The following is a 20,211-nucleotide window of genomic DNA, read 5'->3' as shown; positions in this document are numbered from 1 at the left end:
GATGGGTGGATCTCCTGAGGTCAGAAGTTTGAGACCAGCCTGGGCAATGTGGCAAAACCCCATCTCAACTAAACATACAAAAATTAGCTGGACATGGTGGTGGGCACCTGTAATCTCAGCTACTCGGCAGGCAGAGTCACAAGAATCACTTGAACCTGGGAGACAGAGGTTGCAGCGAGCTGGGATCATGTCATTATATTCCAGCCTGGGTGACAGAGGAAGACTCCGTTTCAGTGAATGAATGAATGAATGAATGGCTGATTTGAGGCATTTAAAAGAAAACATAAATATGAGTCAGCCTTCTATGGAGAAAAAAATTTTGACTGATAGATGGAAAGTTGAGCTAACATTACTGCTGATTTGGCCCCAGCATGACAATGTTTCTTTATATCTGACACCCCAACATATAATTTTGCATATGATAGGTGCCCATTCTTGCCAATTGTCCCTGCTAGGCAAGTGATGGGAGCAAAATGTCAGTTGGCAACAGGGGTGTTACTAATCATTACAAACTTGCAAGGAAGCACTTCATAAACTTCCTCAGCAGAGTACACATGAAAGCATAATTGGCAGGGACCTGACCTCCTGGAAGGCACCTCTCATTCATGTATTTATTCTGTTCAACACTTTGATGTGGACAAATGCAGTCTCCTGGTGCTCAAGCCACTATACAATTGATCTTTATGTTGAAAACAGGTTGCTGTGAGTTCTGTCTCTGGAGTAATGCAGGAGAAGAAGCCTTTCCTACTTAAAAGACACTAGCAAGCTAATAAGCTGCTGTTATACACTCCTGGTTGGCTTAACCAAAATAGCACTATCTCTTTGCCAACACATTTTGGACCCATTCTCCTTGTACGCAAATCTGGTTTCCCCACCCAAGATTTAGCCCTGAGTTTTGGAAAGGGAGACAAGGAACATGATGTAGCACAGGAGGTTTAATCACAGATTCCATTCTTCTGTCTATTAACATGCTACCGAACTGTGGTTTGTGTGAATCGATTTTAGGAAATGGTGTTAGAGACAAATAACAGGAATCGGCTAAATAGCATTGTTTTTTTTCCTCTCTATCACATTCAACAGAGTCTTTCTTTTTGTCTGTGGCCTTTGTTTTGGAGCACAATTCTACAATGTTCAAGTCCACTGAACTGTGTTGGTTTATGGAGTTATAAGGAAAAAAATCTATATTAATTTAATGACTAAGAATCTTGTATGTCCTTGGGGTCATTGCTGTGAATACCAGGGATGAGTTGCACTCTCCAGAATTAGGGGTGGAGATGGACAAGATATATGACACCAAGTTCAGGGTCAGCCCAGCACAGCTCCTAATAGCCTGACATGTACTTATTTGTTTTCTCTTGTCTATTTCTCATCGCATTGATTATCAGAAAATAAAAGCCATTCTGAAGGCTTGAAGGTCCCCCTAGAAATAGGTCCTGACAGTACTACGCAAAGGCACAGGAATTCCATGTGTTCGGAGGCACATGGACTCATGGACAGATCATGAGTTATCTCTTGTGTCCTGAGTGGAAATAGAAGACATTTCCAATTAGTGCTGGATGCCACTTGGCCCTTAAATTAATGTAGCAGGTGAGGGAATCCTACCTCCGGCCTGTCCCCTCTCTAGATTACGCCTATGAATGGGGGTGCATTAAGATATTTTTGCATCCTTCCTTGAATCACAATAGTTAAGTTAGCTTTGGTAGCCACTTGTTCAGAGGAGTAGCTTTGCTGTTTCATTACCTTGCTGGATGCCACATTTTTGAGTGAGGAATTATCTACCTCACCCCAATTAATTCTTTTAAAAGTATGTAACGCTACCAACATATTTCAGAACCAACTCTGTAGATGACCTCCTGGAAGCCCATGTGTGTGCTTGCTTCTTTCCTCCCTCACTTAACTTCACTTCCTCTCCTAGTACCCTGTAGCGAGAGAAGAACATTCCTCCGCCTCTGATCCTTTGGGTAGATCCACAGTGAGCGCTGCCTTCACAGTCAAGTGGCAGTAATGAAGCTGTAGGCTAAAAATAGGGCAAAAATGGAAAAGGCAGAAAAATGGCAAAAAAGGAAAGGGGATTGTCTTACGTGGAGAAGGCATTGTTCTGTTTCTCACATCGGATCCCCTTGCAGTTGTTAGGCTCATCGATAGCTCTAGTCTCATAATAGAAATAAAGCTGGTTCAGTCCATTGGCAAAAGCTAGCAGTACCAGGCAGTAGATAAAGAGGAATTTGAGGATATCAAGAAGCATGCGTCCCAAAGAGATCTGCAGAGGTCCTAAGTGGGAGTTGGCTGTGAACAGGGATATGAGACGCAAGGAACTTAAAATGTTGGATATCGCGAAGAGTGCTTCTGCAATCAGAGTAGGGTGCCACATTTCCCATTCCTCCCTTGGACGAGAACCATTATACTGAAAGAAACAACAAGTGCACAAGATGAGAGGTACAGTGAACATTTATAAACCTTTCCCTTTTATCCTCCCTTCCATATCCAAACAAAGCCACCATAATTATGCATCAAGCATTTATTGTGCAACAGACCCCATACATGACACTATTTGTCTTTCTTGCCCCACCCAATTAATATGTGATACTAACAAGTCTCTTCCTCTCACTCCCATCCAAATGTATACATATAGAATAATGAATTTTAGAACAATCATTTGGAGCAACCACTTGTGGTTTATCAACAGACATTTTCTAACTGTGGGTTTACCAGATTGTTGGGGAGTGTCACTGAAACAGAGGCACTAGTATGCCCAAGGTAGTGGGGAAAAATCTTACTGCTTCCTTAATATTTCAAATCAAATTCACTTCCTCAATGCCTCATTGGATTCTGAGCACTATGGACAACCTGCTGTTACTGAAAGACAAGGGGTAGATGCAGCCTTCTCGGTATGCAGTGTTCATTCTCATTCCCTTGCTGACTGCACTTTGGGACTGATGGAGGATCCTTAGGGAGCCATTCACTGGAGCTTTCTGCTGAATTTTTAGCAGGCTGTAATGTATTCTACACTATTGCAAATGGCATGCCAACCTTTCAGGTAATGAATGAATTTAGTACTGCCCCACACACTGGTGTATGGATGTATTTTATAGTTCATTTGACAACCCTATAAGTTAGAATGTTCCTTTAGCACACATAAAGAACCAGGGAGTTGAAGGAGGGGAAGAATCAGTACTTACTGGGTTGGTTACTTATCCCAGGTTCCCAGCCCCCGGCACATTAGGAGTAGCCTTATAGAAAGATGACTTCATTGTGAGATCTGAGCTCCAACTTGGGCATTGTCAATTAAAACTGCCTGTGTCTTTTAATTTCACCATAAAATGAGGATAATGCCTCCTACCCACTGCACATATTTGTGATTCTGTATTCATATGCGAAAGTCTGTGTACTCCATAAGGGGAGATGTTATGGAAATACAAGGAATTACTTATTACCTTCCTAGGACAGAAGTAGATTTTGCCTAGAATTTAATTTGAAGCATATTGCCTTGAACTCACATTTAAATATCACAGTTTCTCAGGACTAAATGTAAACAACTTTCCTCAGAAAATGTTGCATTGGGGGCCAAATTATATTGTTATCATTTCTAAAATGTGCTTCGGTTCCAACAACTGAGGAAACTGGTGCGATTAAAATCACTTTTGTGTATCCAATATTCTTCACTGTCAGAAGAACTTGGAGAATTCGTGCCACATTTGTGCTTCTGTTTCAGATAGACTTTTAGGTGGCCAATCAGTTTTATGTACTCTTGGCCAAATCTTATATTTCTACATTTTTCCTCCACCAACAAACATTCGCTGCATTACTGTGAGGGGTAGGAATGGTTATGCCTGTTTTACAAATGGAGGAAATCCAGAGAGGCAGAGTGACTTGCTAAAGATTACACAGCAAGTTGGTGGCAGAGCCAGCAAGAAGTAAACCACAGGTCTCCAGACACTCAGTCTAGCACTATTTATATTAAATGTTACTTATATGATAGTTGATATCACAGCACAGATGATAGATCAGCTTTTAATGGTTTGAGGTATATGTGAAAGATAGTCTCTTTGCTGAAAGCAAAACAGACCTATGTTTTAAAACTAGAAAACATCAACTGGAACATGGATAGCTCATAATTTGAGGTTTTCTCTCTCCACATCCAAAACTGTAACCTCAGAGATATCTGCTTCCCATGGGATGGTGAATCTGAATTTGTGGAACACTCAGAAGTGTGAAAGATGGTTCTCATGGTAAATCTATACTTTGTACCTTTGGCGAAAGATATAGCATGTGTGTGCAGCAAATAAACATGGAGCTCATCTAGCACAGAGATTGGCAAACTTTTTCTGTCAAGAACCAGCTAGTACATATTTTTGGGTTTGTGGGCTCTATGGTTCCTATCACAACTACTCAATGTTTCCCTTGTAATCCTAAAGCAGCCCTAGACAGTATGCAACCATATGGACATGGCAGCAGGCCAGGTTTAGCCCACAGACCATAGTTTTCTGACCCCTGATCTAACACAGTGGTTTTTAAACTGCATTCCTTAGAGCCTGGGGGTTCAGCAGAGGCATCTAGTAGCTACTGTGGGAGCCAAAGTGGGCACTTAGAAGACTCATTCTTCAAGCCAAACTCAGTTCTTTGGGCTTTTTAATATATTGGATTACTATGTGAGTTTCTGCTTAAAGATGTGCTACCATGGGAAAAAATTATAAAAGGTTGAGCACCACTGATCTAGTTTAATCTACTGCTTATTTATAAGAGGCAGAATCTATAGCTTAGAAAGGTAGAGGGATTGCCTATGGTAATCCTGCTCACGAGTATCAGAGTGGGAATTAAATTCAGGTCTCCTGAATCTTGAGTTAATAATACTTGGAGGCAAGTGATTTTTCTTACATCTTTTGAAATGGAATGCAATTAGAAAATTGGCCTCCTTGCCTTTCAAAGGATGCGAATTACAAACCCCAAAGCAAAATATGAAGAGGGAAAACCTAACGTGGGGACTCAATAGTAATAAGAATTTGAGGGGAGTGTTATTATGCTTTTAGCTAAGCACTGACTGAAGAAAAGGTCACAACTCAGTGGGTAGCATAGTCCAGATTTGACTAGTACACATGGAAGTGAGGCAGTGGTAGAATAGATCTAGGTGGTACTATCCTAGAAAACAAAAGAATGGTTATTTTCCATTTGTAGAATCGTCTGGGGAGACTAAGGGCCAATCTTACATGTATTTGTTCCTTTTGTGTACTTTGGTGTGTGCCTTTTGGTTCTCATTATAGATCGTGTGACGTGGAATGGATATTGTTGACTAATTTTGCACTCTAGTAAAATGAAGGATCTTTTTCAAGATGAGCTCATTCCTTGGTGCTTCTGTACTGCTTCAGTACAATGGTGATTCAAAACGTTTCAAGGACCCTGTGGAGCAGTTCTTATGGCTTTGCCCCGTAGAAGTTGGCTCAGTCTGCTTGGGGAAGGTCATTCAGCCTAGACTTCTGTGGATAGGTAGATCTGATTATCCCCATTTATAAATTCTCATTGCAAATCCAAATTTTGCATATAGCCCGTCTTGCTTTGCAAATTCTTTTTTGGGAAGGACTCCAACTTCTTGGCAAAGGTCTCCTTTGATTAAAGTGTTTGCCAGTTGAAGGGCACTTACCCAGCTTAATAGAGCAGATTTTTCCTTATACTTTGTGATGGAGAACTATCTAACTCTTTGGAAGCCACTTCAGGAAAGTCGGACAGGTTATGTGATTAATGAATGCTGAGAATCTACGAATACATTTTTCATATCCCCAAATGTTAATCATTTTCTTCAGCATGTATTCTAAGCCTTCTTGTTTAAACAAAACCCACCAATTTCTAGATTGATAATTTATGGTCCCTCCAGTATATAAATACCATTTCCTAAGGAAGAACTTTTCACTTTCCTTAACAGTGTTACTTAGTCATCAGAATGCCAGAATGACAAGGATTTCACCCAGGCACATTAACCAGGGACTCAAACATTTTCCTCACCAGCATTTTCTCTTAAGGAAGTTGTAAGTATGTGTTAAACGATCACCACATGTATAGGGCCTACTCTTGGGCTCCTTTCAAAAATGTTTCATGACTGCATTCAATATGCATGCTCTACATAACTACCAAGGTCTTAAAATTTATGCAGTATGCATATTAGGGATATAAAAATAAACGAAGTTGTTGGAGATTTGGGGAACAGCCATATTTCCATTCTAAAACTCCTTAATGTGGAAATTAGTGCCAAAAAGCATGATTGACTATACAATCTTGGAGACTGAATTGTCAGCCTTTCCTCATGGAGACATTTTCTGCCCTGGCTGCATGCAAGCATCTTTGGGTCACTATGTTGGCAAGGACATCATAGAGGGGATTTAAACACTGAAAGCTGAAGACCCTTTTATCCTGAAAGTCCCAGAAGCTAATGATTCACTTGCAAATTGTCCAGTTTTCCACTTTCTTTGCTTAGGTGGACACTGCTTACAAACCATTAAAAGAATGTCTGTTTATATGGTAATTTCCCATGTGGATTGAGCCATCATCATCACTTTTTTCTTGAAACTCTTTATGTTCTCAGTGCAAAAGCTTAATGCAGACAAAATTACTGTGAAGGAAAAATGTCAAACATTCCAATTTACCTTGACATAGGCCACAATCTTCAAGGAAATAGTTGCCAGGTAGAGGGAGTTCATTGCAAAATCCATCAGGTTCCACCAGTCATGAATGTATTCAGTAAATCCACCATCCCACATTTCCTTAATCTCACCCCAAATGAAACCTGAATAATGGAGGCAAACAGTTTACTTCTACATAGGATCAGCCCTGGTCATCATAGAAGGATCCCCCCTCCAAGTGAATAAGGCTGAAAATAAGGAAGGAATTGGGGTCTCAATAGAGTGAAGTCTTGAGAGACAATAATCACTTGCTTTCCTACCCCACCTCCCAGTTTTGAACTTGCCAAACCTGGTAGGCTTTTCCTGAAAATGCCAATATGTTATACTTTTCTGGGTAGTACTCTTAGCATTTTTACTATAGTTACTGGAATGCTGTTGCAATTTTTGGTGCCTGATTCTACTTTCTTTCCATTTTGGAATGGGAGTATTTTCATCAATAAATTAATTAGATTAGTATTATCCCACTGTCCTTAGTTTCCACTAGGTTCAGGAAGGAAAACTTCTCAATGAATTTTGAGGTGATCAAGCTGATCGTGGATCAAATTACCGGATGTTGGGGCTAAAGCTAGGCAATGGGGCCCAAAATAATTTATAACTCATTTTTTTTTCCTTTATCTCTCATGGTGTAGAAGTTTTGTAAAATTTTACCTGATGATATGGATGTTTCTTCAACATTGGAATAAAGAAAATGGTAAAAGGTGTGGCTGTCATCTAGGGTAGCACTTTCTCAGACTTTAGAGAACATAAGGATCATGTTAAAATTCAGATCCAGGGTGGCAACTGAGGTTCTGTGTGTCAAATAATCTCCCAGATGGTACTGATATTGCTGGTTTGGGGACCACAGTTTGAGTAGCAAGGACTTAGAAGATGGCTGTGTGTTGGAGAGTCCAGTGCAATGTAATTATGCCTGGAGACTACTGGTAGGGCTGCTTTTACCATGATGTGTGTAAATTTCCCAGGTTTTCCCCTTGGTTGTGAAATTCGTGTCCAAATAGGATGTAGACTCCTGAACAAGAATTGAGTCAAGTGGAGTAGCCTTGAGAAATTAGCAGATTCATGTGCCCCTTGGTTATAAAAAAAAAGGGGGGGCTTTGAATAGACTGCTCAGTGCTTGCTCTGCCTACCTTACTTGAAGCCTGTCCTGACTGAAACTTGGCTTTGTCTCTAGACTGACAGACAGCTTCTCTGTCCTTGAAGATATTAGGTTAGCAAAAAAAAAAAGCCCTAGGTGTACTGCCAGTATCACCATGGACCAGGATATATTGAGTGACCAGGGCCTGGGACAGAAGGAACTATATTTCTGAGACTCCCAACAAAGGACTACCACACTGCATGGGGGTGGGATGGGGGTACCCTAGTTCAGAGCTAGTCTGACTGCCTGTTCTAGTAGTTTCCTTTAAACAGGACAAGCAGGCAGTCTGGCGATAGCTCCTGGTCCCTTTGACTTACCTAGAACCCAAGGCAATATCATCCATTCCACGACTGTTGGGGGAGGCCCCTGTACATGAAGGTCTGTCCTGACAATGTGTTGAGAAGCCAGGAGAAGCATGAAGAGGAAAGTCAAATAGGATGCTGTGTGGCATATAAACTTGATAAAGGGTTTCTTGATGAACAGCCCAAGGTTGCTCCTGGGTGAGATCAGGTAGGCTATAGACAACATGGGAAACAGGAACCCAATGGTCATGCAGGTTAGAAGCTTGACTACCCAGTGTTTCCGCCGCCATCCAGGGAAGCCATCATACCACAGGGTGGCAAGCAACTGTTGGCAGTTGGGCTGAGCAACAAACTGGGAAAAGAAGAAAACAAGTTAGGGCATCTGGAATGTCTGGGAGAAAGTCTACCGTCATAATACCTCTCCTAGTTTATAGTCAGCTCTGGCAAAGGATTGTATGGGCAATCCCCAGAAGAGTCCTGTTTTCTAGGTTCCTGTGAATGCATCTAACCCCAGAGATGGTTCTACATGTCAAACTATGAACCTAGATTTTCCTTAGTGTTCATTATTTTTTAATATATTAAAACAAAATCACTCTGTCTGGTTCATGCTTTGGCATGCCTTCCTATTCTCCCTCCCACCCTGTCAGAGTTGTGCTTCCTCAAACCTGATTTTACATCAGAATCATCCAGGGAACATTAAAAAAATCTAAATACCCAGGTCCTTCCACAGACTGACTAAATGAGACTCCGGGGTGGGCATTGAGGAGGGAGTAGAGCCTGGGTAGCTGTTTTACAAGCTCTCCTGGGAACTTATATGCCTTCTAGCAGACAATTATGGAGACATTTCATTTCAAATTGATTCACATCTACTCATTGCCTTAGTCTACACGAGGTCATCATTAATGTGCACTCTGTTTGGGCAAACACAAATGATAGGGAATAAGCCCATGCCTGTGGCTAGGGTTTGAAATGAAAATGAGTTCCCTTTTATATTTTGTTTTTATTTTTCTTGATTTTGTTTTGAGCGCCTCTTGGTTAGCTTGTAATGAATCAGGTTGCTACTATGCCATCTATTTAACACTCTCTCTGGTCTAGACATGCAAAAGAGGAAAAAATATTGGGGGGCTGGCATTCCGAGATTGCATACTAACCCAGCTGGGATTTTACTCAAAGACAATCTACAAAGTGTCAGGGATTAATAATTAAGGAATCATCTGCATTGCAAATCATTCTCCAGCTGCTACTTCCTGCTAAGTGACTCAATAGGGAGCTCAACTGTCAAGTGTGATTTTAAATACTGCCTACGTTTGACTACCCCAGCTTCCCATGGGACAGGTTAAACAGCGCTGCACCATTTAGCTTACTAGTACAAAGGAAATAAACCTCTGCTATCATTTACCCAACACCAAAGGTAAACTTGCCCAACTTTACTGTTGGTTTATCTGTGAAGGTCACTGGTTTCCCACCACAACCATTCGTCTCCTTGTGCACACAGCTGGACTACATTACCCAGTCTCCCTTGCACTGAGGTATAGCCACATGATTAATTTCTGACTGTTGGAAATGCTGTGTGGCACTTCCAGGCCTGGCCTATAGATGTCTCCAATCTATGCTCCTCCATGTTCTTTTCCTTTTCTGACTGACTAGGATGTGATAACGCAGTGTGATCTAGGGGATTCTGTCAGCCTCCTTCCCTCAATAACTATATTAGCAGAACTAGCCTGCTGAACAAGAATACCTATTTTGGACTGTTACATCACAGATAAAGTTCTGTTGTGTTTCAGCCATTATGTATTTTGGGGTCTAGCCTCTCCTAAAGATTACTGGTATGAAACTACCAAAAATAAGCTCTAAAATGTTTTCATCCTGTGATTTCATTTCCTCTAAATATGTTCATGATCTCCATTATGTCCTCACACTTCCTTTCCACACATCATTCATACACAAAAAGACAAAATCCTATACTCTCTTTCTACTTTTTTTTTTTTTTTTTTGCCATAGTAGCCTATGCCAAAGGCTGGGAAGAGGAAGTCCAAGAAAACACAGAAAAGTCAAAGAATAAAGCAAGACCTTTGCAGTGGAAGAACTGCTGAGCTCACAGTCTACTGAAGAAAACAGAAGCACAAATGGAGAGTTATACAATTGTACAGTAAGGACACTGAAAATGATATGAACACAGCATAATGGGAACACAAAGGAAGGACAAATCTGGATTGCTCAGCAAAGGCTTCCTGGAGTAGGTGATACCTGATTGGAGCATTAAAAGATGTGCAACAGTGGGCTACATGTTGGAGAGAAGAAAAGAGACTAAATAGCCAGAGCAGAGGGGATCACATGACTAAGGCATGCAGGTGAAAAACAGCATGCCGTGTGTGTGTGTGGGGGGGGGGGGGTTGGGGGCTACAGCAGTAGGGGTGGCTGCAGTGTAAATTGCAAGGCTGTGAATAGCAAGAGACCAGGCTGGAAAGGTAAGCAGGGGTTAGAGAAGAACAAGACTATGGTCTTTGGCCATTAAAAATAGTATGGACTCAACTGGGCATGGTGGCTCACACCTTGTAGTCTTAGCACTTTAAGAGGCCAAAGCAAGGAGATCACTTGAGGCCAAGAGTTCACGACTAGTCTTGTTAATATGGTGAAACCCTGTCTTTACCTAAAATGCAAAAATTAGCCAGGCGTGTTGGTGCATACCTGTAATCCCAGCTACTTGGGTGGCTGAGGCAAGAGAATCACTTGAACCCGGGAGAAAGAGGCTGCAGTGAGCGGAGATAGTGCCACTGCACTCCAGCCTGGACAACAGAGTGAGACCCTGTCTCAAAAAAGAAATAATAATAATAGAGGCCAAGGCAGGCAGATCACTTGAGGTCAGGAGTTTGAGACCCGCCTGGCCAACATGATGAAACCCCGTTTTCACTAAAAATACAAAAATTAGCTTGGGCGTGGTGGTGTGTGCCTGTAATCCTAGCTACTCGGGAGGCTGGGGCAGGAGAATTGCTTGTACCCAGAAGGCGGAGGTTGCAGTGAGCCGAGGTCACGCCAGTGTACTCTGGGCTGGGCAACAGAATGAGACTCCATCTCTGAAAATGTGTGTGTGTGTGTGTGTGTGTGTGTGTGTGTGTGTGTGTGTGTGTGTTTGTGTGTGTAGTATGGACTCATTTTAAGAGCAATGAGAAGCCATAAGTTTGTGTGTGTGTGTGTGTGTGTGTGTGTGTGTGTGTGTAGAGTAGTATAATAAAGCAGTTACAATTGGCTCTGTTGTTTACTGTGTAACTGAATGTGTTCTCTGTTTTTCAATGTCTTCCTCTAAAGAATGGAGATAATAATATCTACCTTATAGGGTTAGTGTTAAGATTAAGATCAGTTACTACATACAAAGTGCTTAGAACTATGCCTGGCACATAGTAAGGGCTCATTAAATCTGAGCTACGTATTTTATTATGCTTGTTACAAAATTAGATTTAGATGTTAGAAAGATCCTTCTGGTTACTACTGGGTGGAGGATGGATTAGAAGCAGAGGGTGGTCAAAACTAGAGGCAGAAAGATCAGTTAGAAAACTGTTGTCAATCTTGAACAAAATGATGGTGACTTAGACTAAGAAAATGGTAGTGGAAATGGAGAGACGTGGTCAGATTTGAAATGCAGTGAGGAGTAGAATTCGCAGGGTGTGTTGATGGATGGGGAATAGAGTAATGGATGGGGTGTGGGAGGTAAAGGGAAGGGAGGCTTCTCATTCAGGCGAATTGGTGATGGTAGCACTCACTATTAACTGAGAGAGGGAACACTGAAGATGAAACAAGTTTATGGAGGTGCATGCCTTTTTAAACGTGTCCCATTAGATTTGTCTGTGAGACATTTCAATGGTGCTATCCGGATTGACATCAAATAATGATGTTATTTGGCAGGGGTCAACAGAGTTTTGTGTAAAGGGCCACACAGTACTTTAGGATTTGCAGGCCACACTATCAGTGTTGCAGCTATGCAACTCAGCTATTGCAATGCAAACTCAGCGATAGACAATATGTAGATGAATGGGCTTAGTTATGTGCCAATAAAACTTTATTCACACAAACAGGCAGCAAATTGTAGTTTGCCAATCTCTGCCCTATGCTATTGCATCAGTCTGAACCAAACAGACATTTGGAGCTCGTCAGCAATGGTCTTGATGACCTCGTGTGACTTCCCCTTATGTATTCCCAAGAACTCCAACCCCAGAAAACACTTTCTGCTAAGGCACAAATGCAGAAGTGAAGCTTCTTTTAATAGTGGATGTACCATCCAACCTTTATCTTCAATGCCTGTGCTCTGATTTTCAATTTGGCTCAAGATGAGCAATTTTAAAGTTGGACAGGTTTTTATCTTCTATTTTTATATCTGACAGAAGTAGTGTAGGGTGGTGTGGATTCTGGCAGAACAAACTGCAATTAGAATATGATAAAGGAAATTTTTATTAAGCCACCATGTAGTATCTAATCTAAACACATTTGTGAGCTTTGAAAGCACAATCCTGATTCTGCTTGTATATTCAAGTTCACATTTGACAGGTTATTTAATCAATCTCTAGCTGATTCTACGAACGCCCCAAAAAGAAGAATTGCAGGAAAAACCGCAGAGTGTGTACCCACTGGATGCCTGATTGAACGAAAAGCCAAACTGTACAGAGTCTGGAGCAGTAGTTTTTAATTTTAATGAAGTCCAATTTGTAGTTTTTGTTGTTGTAAGAATTAAGGAAACAGGAGAGAAAGAAGGACGGCTTGACAGTTAACAGGTTTATTTCCAACCTGGGGAGGGACTTCTGACGAGTTAGGTCAAAAGCCACACTCTATTACAGACTAAGAGTTTTTATCAGAGACTTGGACTACTTCTGTTGTGCTTATCTGGGAGGGAGAGTTGTGTGTCTCTTCCCATATATCTCTTGGCAGCTGCAGGCATATTCTCTAAATCTGCTGTTAGCTTCCCTATCTTAGTGCACCTGAAGGGAAAGGAATGTGCTTATTAAGGCCCACTGTTTTACTGAGGCCTATTGTGTGAGGGTGAAGTTTGGCAGTCACCCAATTCCCCTGCACTTTCTCTGTGCCTGATCTGTCTTATCTGTGTTTTACTGTCTGCTCTTTTCTGGAGGCTTGTAGTTAGAAAAGAAGTGATTTCCTTGAAATGCGTTAAGCTGGAAAGGCAACTGGAACTTAGAGTGGCAGTGTTTGTCCAAGATGACAGCGCTGCTCTGTCATTTCAGACCCTATAGCTATAAAAGGACAAGGGGTGTCGTGTTCTTTCTGGCTACTTCCTGCTGATGGGATGGCGTAAAGTTTTTTGGTCTTGGATTGACTGCAGGAGCAACATCATTTGTAGATGTTTTGGGGTAGTTCTCTGCAAAATGATAATGATTCTGTCGGCTTGTATGATTTCCAGCTTAATATTTTTTATGTTATATTTTTCATTGATGGGGCTTTTTCTGGGCTGTTAGGGGTTGCTTTCTTAGCTCCTTAGGCTTTGACTTGAATTTGATTTCTGTAATGGATATAACTTAAATGGCAGAATATAATAAAAATTGAAAAACATTAGGCAAAACTAGAATTTAACAACAGGGGTGCTATAGTTTTTGAAACATAGTTTTTACTTTTCAGTTTCCTATTTTTATTAAAAGACAAATTATGGTAGGACTGGTTTGCTCTATTATTCTTGGCTTATTTATTTGTATACATTACAGCAAGAATAATTATTTGTTACATAGGCCTTTTAAATTGGCTTTGATGGAACTTTGTTATATAGAAGGAATTTGAGATAAGACTTGTTAAAGCAGCCCAGCCATGGATTTGTACCATTAAATACTTATGAGTTGGGTGAATTAATTTCTTCTTGAGGTTTTAAGATAACTTGGGGTTCGTGGGCTGTCAGAAAGTGAAATTACTTACTACCGATCAGAAACCCTGTACAGGGACTGTGTATGCAAAATTTGAGGCCAGTTTTCCAAGGGTTTTATTGTCTCCATAAGTCAAGTTTGATTCCTTAAAGGAGAGCACACCATTCCAGTCAAAGCCTTGCTAAAATAACCGTTTTTTAAAATTGTGTTCAGTTGCAAAAGAAAATAGATTCTTAATGCACTGATGCAAAAAACTATATTGTTGTAATTTAAGAATACATATAACTAGTTTTTAAATTCTAGAGTAAATAGGCAGAGAGAAACAAATACGTTTTAAATTCGATTCACAGGAGTATATACTTAGTTGTTAAAGACTGTAGCTAGCTTAAGACAAGTTTTCTTGACTGAAAAATAAGATAAAGATTAGCAGTGTTCTACGTAAAAGGTAAAAATGTGTTTTTGTTTTTTATTAGTTTAGTCCATTTTATTATTCTTTGTTTTGCTTGATATTAATAAACATTTTAGCTTTTTATGACTTCTGTATGTTTTGTTGTGATGGTGGTGGTGCAGTTTGGATACAGTTAAAAACACAATTAACAAAGAAATTTGGTTATTTTTGTGGTTTACAATAACCCAACATAACAAGTTTAATTGTGATTAATAGCACATATTCAGACACAGGAACCTTAGACATTCCATACAGTTTGGAAACTTATGTTAATATTATTCCCTAAAATATAACATATTAGACATTATTTTGGCAATGTTATGTTACCAAATAATTCTGTTTACCTCTTTTTTGGCTGGTTCAGGGGTCCTGTGCAGTACCCAAAAGCCAGGGGTTGGGAAAGACAAACACGAGACTAAAATTTGATTTTGAAAAGGCTATTGAATATGTTTAAAATTTAAAACCCTTGATATTATGAAATAGAATTTTAGATTACCATAAATTGTTTTTCTTTCTTTTTGTTTGTTTGTTTGGTTTGGTTTGGCCAAAATGATGAGAAAAGCAACAACTATTTATTACCTTTTCTATTACATGAAAATTGTGCTTAAGAGAGAAAGTTAAATTTTACCCTTGCATTAGTTTGCTATTAATATTAACCTTAATTTTAATGAAATCTTATAGACAATTTTATTTACTTTTAACCAATTTGACCATAAAGTGGGATTTTTACATACCTGTTATAACCCTTGACAAGTTTTACTAAAGAGTAGTTAGCACTTTAAGAAAACTTTGTGGTGCTTTTATTTTAGTGTTTGATTTACAGGAAAAAAACCATATAATATTCTTTTGAGTTTAGTTAATAGGTTTACACACAGAGTTCTGTTTGCAGGATTAATTTTTACAGTGTTTTTGTAATTTGCACAAACCATCCACTTTATTTAATTTTAAGACAATTTTATATTTTTAAACAAAACGTACATTTTTATGCCTTCTTATAATTTTTAAGTAAAAACACTTTTTACTGTTTTTATTCACCTTGCATGCAAATTCATGTTTGGCAGTTTTAATTACATGTTATAATGGTAACTTTTAGCAATTTTTAACTTTTGTAAAACTTGCTAGGTTTTTTTTGTGACTTGAAACTAAACATACTGACTCATTTTGTAATTTGGGTGAGGTAGCTCTGAAATATAATGCTTTTTTTTTTTTTTTTTTTTTTTTCCAATTTTAAATACTTGGGTAAAATCAGAAGGTAAGTGCTTAGGTAGAAATAACTAAGTACTGAATTTAGATGGGCAGTTCTCTTTATGATACTCACAAGCAAAGTTTAGATGGGCAGTTCTCTTTATGATACTCACAAGTAAAGGCTTATTAGTTCCAAAGGTGCTGGCTTTATTTTTGTAGTCAGAGAGTAGTCTAAAGGCAAGGCTTACCCAGCTCCTGGTTCCCACGTGAACATTATTTATTCAGTATGCCAGATTTTTTTCAAGGTACTCTAGCCACTGAGGATATTTTTACTGGTGGGAACAGAGATTTTCTAGACGTGTAAATTAACTGCTAATTCTGGTTTATTTTAGGGACATATTCATTGAAACAGTATTCTTACTTAGCCTGAATTCTAAATTTTGTTCTCTTATTATCTTGTTAAAGTGATGAATATGTTTGTACAATGAAGACAACTTTTTTTGCATTTTTAGGTTAGAGCTTCAGCATGAGAATTATACTTTGATACAGAAAATTAGGTCTATAAGGGAAATATAATAAAATGTTCTGGAAAGAAGGAGACTCTACCTTACAACGTCAAGAGAAAAATATGCGGCACTAAGGCCTGGTTCCTTCTTCCCTTATTGTTTTGTCATTTCCCCCAACTTTGGGAACTAAAAATCTCTTTGCTTAAATGATGAATTTATAAATTGAAACAGATTCTTGGGTTTTGTTATAAAGGCAAAGTAATTATACTTCTATGTATTTTATAGGGTTATATAGTATAATAACTCAAATCCATGGTTGGATTTGACTGAACCTACATAGATACTAATGTGAATGATTTACTGTTGTCATATCTAAGAAATCTTTGCCCAATCTAAGGTCACAAAGACTCACACCATTGTTTTCTTTTCAGAGTTTGATACCTTTAGCTGGATAGATTTAGATCTTTAATGCATTTTGAATCAATGTTTGCATATTGTATGAGATAGAGGCTCAGTTGCGTTCATTTGCATGTGGCTATCCACTTGTCCTAGAACTATTTTTTGAAAACACTACTATTTCCCCATTATATTGTTTTGACACCCTTGTTGAAAATCAATTAACCATGAAGGTAAGAACAATTTGGAGAATTTTACCATTTTAGCAATATTGAGTCTTCTAGTCCGTGAACATGGAATATCTTCCCACTTATGTAGGTCTTTGTTAGCCTCTTTGAACAATTTTTTATTTTTTCAGTGTATAAGTCTTACACTTATTTTGTTAAATTTATTCCTAAGTATTTTATTTTTTAATGCTATTATAAATGGAATTATTTTCTTAATTTCATTTTTAGATTGTTCATTGCCCGTATATAGGACCTGTCAAGAGACAAAATCACAACGAATTTAGTTATAGATCTAATTGACTTTTTTCATTATGTTTGAATCAAGGAAGCCTCCATTCTACAAAACAGAATGAGACACCATTCCACTGGGCAATAGCAGAACAGTGGATTTTATAAGGTGGGAAAAAAGAAACGAACAATAGGAAAAAAAAGATTGGTTAACATCAGGTTACTTCAGGGTACTTTTTTTGGCACAGTTTAAAGCATAGGGGTCTTTCATATTACATGGTTTCAGGTGGAGTAGCATCTCCTGTTTTCAGGAAATTCAGGTCTGTTTGGGGATGTATCTGCTTTCTTTTCTTTTTCTTTTTCTTTTTTTTTTTTTTTTTTTGAGACGGAGTTTCGCTCTTGTTACCCAGGCTGGAGTGCAATGGCACAATCTCGGCTCACCGCAACCTCCGCCTCCTGGGTTCAGGCAATTCTCCTGCCTCAGCCTCCTGAGTAGCTGGGATTATGGGGACGCCACCATGCCCAGCTAATGTTTTGTATTTTTAGTAGAGATGGGGTTTCACCATGTGGACCAGGATGGTCTCAATCTCTTGACCTCGTGATCCACCCGCCTTGGCCTACCAAAGTCCTGGGATTACAGGCGTGAGCCACTGCGCCCGTGTATCTGCTTTCTTAAAGTTTCAGTTTGATTATATGGCATTTAGCATGAGTGATTCTATCGGTTTGGTCTGGTTTGTTGGGGCCTAGTTTGGGAGCTCAGTCCAAAACCGTGGCCATCCATAATTTTTGTTGAACAAAATGCAGTTGATTTTGTATGTTATCTTGCAACCTTGCTCAACTCATTTATCAGCCCTAATAATTTTTGTTGTTGATTCCTTAGGATTTTCTCTGTACAAGGTAATGTCATCAGTGAATAGAGATAATTTTAATTCTTCCTTTCCATACTGGAAGCGTATTATTTCTTTTCTTTACCTAATTGACCTGGTTAGAATCTTCAGAATGATGATGAATAGAAGTGCTGTCAATGGACATCCCTGTCTTTTTCCTGATGTTAGAAGAAAAGCTTTCAATACTTTCCTATTAAGTGTGATATTAGCTATGGGTTTTTAATAGACGGCCTTTATCAGGTTGAAGAAATTATCTTCTACTCACAATTTTCCATGTGTTTTTATCATGTAAGTTTGTTGGATTTTGATAAATGCTTCTTCGGTGTCAAATGAAATTGAAAGGTCACATTTTTGGTAAGTGATGGAGCCAGGACTGGAGAACTAGCCTGGCTGATTCCATAGACCTAGCTTTTATGAACTGCAATCCATGGATGGTATGATTGGAGGCATGCAGAAAGCTAAATTTCCAAGTATCTTCCCCATTGGCCTTGCCGCCAGTGATTGAAATGCTCACATCATTTATTGCTTTGGGTTAAAGCATTGAAGTTATATTCATGTTTGTAGGAAGTGGTAATATACAAAACTTTCAACTACTTTAACAGCTTTGAGCGGGTATATCATATGAGCCAGTTAAGGGACCTGACCGCTAGCAAAGCCCAGAAGGGATGGGGCCCACCCCAGGCCAGATCTGTATGGAACCCCCCTGTTTAATTTGTCTAAATCTTTTCTTCACAATTGAGCTAGGACCCTCACTGCAGTTGGGCATTTTTCCTCTGCAATGCTTCAACTCTTCAATATTCCCAGACAAAGGCTGAACATCATTGCATTTTTTCCTTACTGCACACAACTTTTGGAAAAACCTGGCTTTCTTTGACTTAAAGCTGTGTTGTCGATGGAGAGGCCCAGTGGCTCTTGGCCCCTCCTGGGAATATTTCTTGATAGGAATAATGTCAGTTTCTACTGAAAAGAGACTACTCTCCCAGAAATGTAGCGAAATAGCTTTGATTTCACTGCAGCAGAATTCTGACTTCATTCAGTGAGAAGAATTATCTTCCTAGCCCCTCACCAGTCTATTGTATGTGACTTTTGTTTCTATGGCTGTCTAAAGGATCAATAGGATTTAATGCCTGATTCACATGCTTAACTCAAGGCAGAATAGAATTTGACTTGCTTACTGCAGGGGAAGTGCAAGATTAATGTGATTCAGTTTAGGCCTTTCAACAAGTATTTTGGAGTATCTGCTCTGTGCCCAGCTCCCTGTGTCCTGTGGGAGAGGGTCATCACAAAAGAGACCAGCCATGATTCTGGCCTGCAGAAGCTCCTTTGAAAGGATACTAGCCTACCTCATGTGAAACAAGTAACAGGACAATAATGTTTGTGTTCAGTTGCCCACATAATGGTAAACATGTCAGGTTCCCAGATGGTTGACTCTCAAAGACTGGTTAAGGCCACTCCTCTCTAAATCAGTAGATTATTTTGCCAAGTAAGGACATGAGAAAAGCCCACACACCTTTGATCTCCTGTTACCATCATTGTATAAAAGAAAGGGTGGAATAAAGGACAGTCATTCAATCTGGATCTATTAGCTTTAGGAAAAGCTCACTGCTTTGTCATGAGGCACTGCACTTTGGGAACTGAGGGCATTCAGAGATGAAAAAAATCAGCAGGCACTAGAGGCCTAAGAAAAGGCTGCAGTGAATCATGAAATCAGAAGATTACTTCCTTCTGGAAGCCTTCCCTGATTGCTTCAGCCAGCGTTGTGACCTGTGTCTCCTTGAGCCCATACCACTTTGCTTTTTCCTTGTGGTATCTCTCAGATCCTACCTTGTGTTACATGTACTTCTATGTAGAATCAGTGACTCAGCCTTCTTAGTAGACAGTAAGCTTAGAAAGTGGAGGAACACTTCTATATATGTCATTTCATACCCTCAAAGGGCTTTGCAGGCATTTACTGTATTTGTTAAAGTGAAAAAATTCTTCATTCCATCCCTGCTAAAATTTAGACCTGAATGTTTAACTGCCTAGTGGGCATTTCTCCTTAGCTGCTAAAACATATTTCAAACACACAATCCACACAGAACTATCCCCCCACCCCAGTGTCCCCAAACACACACACACACACACACACACACACACACACACACACGATTCTCTTTTCACCTTGCAGTCTGTATGCCCTTAAATCATTTCTCTAGTAGAAGTCTTAATAGTCACAAATAAAATGTACACACAACTTTCTAAGTTTTGGATGCTTTTAAAAGCAGTTTATATGTATTAACAAACCTAGGAGGTTAGTACTATTATTACATCCATTTTACAGATGAGAAAACTGAGGTTCAGAGAGGTTAAACAGTAATAACAACATCTAACATTTGAG

General features: G+C 39.4%; 2 protein-coding genes across 3 annotated transcripts in view; one reads left to right on the top strand and one right to left on the bottom strand.

The window, feature by feature from the left end:
- TRPC5 (transient receptor potential cation channel subfamily C member 5) overlaps nucleotides 1–20,211 on the bottom strand; it is a 303,299-nt gene that overhangs the window by 76,566 nt on the left and 206,522 nt on the right. For both annotated transcript variants that reach the window (XM_074391488.1, XM_074391487.1), the window contains 3 exons: nucleotides 8,118–8,454; nucleotides 6,633–6,772; nucleotides 2,082–2,404 (listed from right to left, as the gene is read on the bottom strand). In XM_074391488.1, coding sequence (XP_074247589.1) covers nucleotides 2,082–2,404; nucleotides 6,633–6,772; nucleotides 8,118–8,454 — 800 coding nt within the window. The remainder of the gene's footprint in view (nucleotides 1–2,081; nucleotides 2,405–6,632; nucleotides 6,773–8,117; nucleotides 8,455–20,211) is intronic.
- The window catches only part of TRPC5OS (TRPC5 opposite strand), a 109,346-nt gene that overhangs the window by 51,684 nt on the left and 37,451 nt on the right, over nucleotides 1–20,211 (top strand). The window contains exon 4 of the mRNA XM_074391489.1: nucleotides 10,104–10,453. The gene's annotated coding sequence lies outside the window, so the exon portion shown is untranslated. The remainder of the gene's footprint in view (nucleotides 1–10,103; nucleotides 10,454–20,211) is intronic.

Source organism: Saimiri boliviensis, chromosome X (genome assembly GCF_048565385.1).
Source record: "Saimiri boliviensis isolate mSaiBol1 chromosome X, mSaiBol1.pri, whole genome shotgun sequence".
Taxonomy (NCBI): domain Eukaryota; kingdom Metazoa; phylum Chordata; class Mammalia; order Primates; family Cebidae; genus Saimiri; species Saimiri boliviensis.
The sequence above is the reverse complement of the archived record's forward strand: the minus strand, read 5'-3'. Positions and strand labels throughout refer to the sequence as shown.